The following is a 2,664-nucleotide window of genomic DNA, read 5'->3' as shown; positions in this document are numbered from 1 at the left end:
TAAATACTTAAAACAGAAGTAAGAAGGAATTGTTTGAAATACGCCCCCCTTCTTAAAGAGACAGATACACGTTGCTCTCACGTGGTCGCTGAAGTCAATAAAAACCCAAAAGGCCTGCGCATGTGATATGGAGATAAACATGCATGTAACTGTAACTGGTTAACGTTGTCCTTTCAATATCTGTGCAGTCTGGTATTATTATTATTTTATTATAGAATGCGTAATATAATCGATTCACAATGCCAAATAAGCACAAATACATTGTATCCTCAATGTAAATGTACATTAACCACGTCTGCAGGCACATATCCATGTCCGCCTTCTTTATCCATGCAATTTGCATGCTAGTGGACTTTTAACCAGAAATTCTGTTGTAGCATTTTTTAAACGAATCGATTAATCAACATGATAAACTATACATGTATCAATATATTGTTTAATTATTATTATTATTATTATTATTATTAATGTGTTATTGGTCCGGTTATCAGTTTCTAGCAGTCGATAGAAAACACTATCAAATCCCGTCTGCTGACTGTATCCAGCCAATTAAACTCCAAAACAGTAGAGGGCGATGTCGAGAATGTGTGACAGGCGTCGAAGAAAAAAACTTCAAATGCGTCTCAGTAGCAGTAGGCGTGCAGTAGGAGTAGTTGATCTAGAATGACATTTCTGTGACTCGTTTTGTTCGTTCGTTCGTTTACACTCGGAACGATGTCCAGTGTTTTAGCAAGGATTTTATTTTATCCCACACTCGCTTACAATGTCGTCATGGAAAAGGTCACCTCCAGACAATGGTTTAATCGCGTAGATCAGACTGTCATTCTTGGTGCTCTCCCATTCAGGTCAATGACAGAAGAGGTAAGATTAGACTTTTACTGTATTTTTGAATTACAGATATAACGTTAATTGTAATGTTCATTGCACATTTATAATTTGCCTCATATCGTAGTCCTTTTTAAGGCTTCAACTTATCCATCTTGTCTAATTTGGCTTTAGCTGGTCCAAAAAGAGAAAATCAGAGGAGTCATTACCATGAATGAACAATATGAAACAAAATATTTCTGCAATTCAGCTGAGGTAAGTGTCTCTCCTAACTCTTTTACTCATTCCCAACTATAATCACAGATGGCAATGTGCATGCTTAATATTAAAAACAGGAGTGGCGAGCTGTTGGTGTTGAGCAGATCAGACTGGACACAGTGGACCTGACAGGTGTCCCCAGCCTAGAGCACATCCACAAGGGTGTGGACTTCACTTTGAGACATCGACAGCAAGGCAGTAGTGTCTATATTCACTGCAAGGCCGGCCGTTCACGCAGTGCAACTATTGCAGCTGCATACCTCATCAGGGTGGGTATCAGTCTGTCTGCCTGTCCTACATCGTGAACAATAGTAAAACCAGCAGCATCAATACAAACAGCTCTGTGTCATAGGTCACCACTGTAAAAAATATTTGTCATTGTGTGGTTGCACATTTCTTTAGCACATATAATCTGCATTTGATGTTAGTTCAGTTCAGTTTAGTTCAGTTCAGATACCTTTATTAGTCCCCAAGGGGGCAATTCAGTTTTACAGCCAACCCATCCATAATAGTTAAAATACATTAACACACAATGAATAAAAGGAAAAGAAGAAATAAATATTCACATCCACATATTTACTCACTAGTATACCAACCAGTGTCACACACACACACACACACACACATTCACCTTCCATTGACTAAACAGAGCAGTGGAAAGCAAGAACCAATTTCCGTTTAGCAGTCTTATGGCAGAAGGAATGATTGAGTTGGCATAGTTAGTTTTCCGTTTTGGCACATAATACCGCCGACCTGACTGCATAATAACAAATTCTTCATTGAGTGCATGATCTGGTCTCTAATATGTAAAAAAATTGCTCCATTACTGTCCTTTGTCTCATCAGTTATAAATTAGCCTACATTATTCACAGTTGAGTTGTTTGCCTCAATGTCTATGGTAATTATGGCCCTGTGTTTAACCTTTATTCTCCTTTCACAGCTACACCGTTGGAGTCCAGAGGAGGCCTGTAAGATGCTGGCCTCAGTCCGGCCTCATGTGCTGATCCGCTCAGCCCAGCTGGAGGTGCTGCAGGAGTACTATAAGCAAGTCTGTGCTTCTGAGTCCAGCTAGAAGATACAGTGTACAAATGCCAACATTTATGCTGATTCTCAGTTGTTTTGTCCTTGCTGGAGTGCATACTTTTATATATATTTGTATAAGATTTTGTGTACTATACATAAAAAAGACTTTAAGCCATGATGTCATGTCAATCTGGATCAGCTATATTGTGAATATATTTTGTTTATAATTCTGTCACCTCAGGGGCCTGTACCATGATGGTAGTTGAACAAAACTCTGGGTTGCATGATTAGTTTCGAGTTGACAAAACCAAACCAATCCAACCAGGCTTTGTTGGTTGGTACCATGATGCTGATCATCAACTTTCTTTGTCAATTCAGGCTTTGATCTTGAGTTTAGGAGTTTATGTGTGACATAAGTAGCGAACAGCCAAACACATGCTGAGAAAGAGTGAAACTCATTCAAAACTCATTGAAATTAATTTCTCGCGAGAGAAGTAGCGCAATTCACTTATTAAATAAAAGTGTTAAAATATTAAGAATTTAAACAGATTTACACAG

At 38.5% G+C, this 2,664-nt stretch overlaps 1 protein-coding gene across 1 annotated transcript; it reads left to right on the top strand.

The window, feature by feature from the left end:
• Nucleotides 1–572: 572 nt before the first annotated feature.
• Nucleotides 573–2,282, top strand: ptpmt1 (protein tyrosine phosphatase mitochondrial 1). Its single transcript, XM_039686736.2, has 4 exons — nt 573–861; nt 1,000–1,080; nt 1,161–1,352; nt 2,024–2,282. Exons 1-4 carry the CDS (start codon nt 715–717, stop codon nt 2,153–2,155), a joined length of 552 nt encoding a protein of 183 aa, XP_039542670.1. The 5' UTR covers nt 573–714; the 3' UTR covers nt 2,156–2,282.
• The last annotated feature ends 382 nt before the right edge of the window (nt 2,283–2,664 follow it).

Source organism: Pimephales promelas, chromosome 1 (assembly GCF_988280905.1).
Source record: "Pimephales promelas chromosome 1, fPimPro1.hap1.1, whole genome shotgun sequence".
In the NCBI taxonomy this organism is placed as follows: Eukaryota; Metazoa; Chordata; class Actinopteri; order Cypriniformes; family Leuciscidae; genus Pimephales; species Pimephales promelas.
The sequence above is the reverse complement of the archived record's forward strand: the minus strand, read 5'-3'. Positions and strand labels throughout refer to the sequence as shown.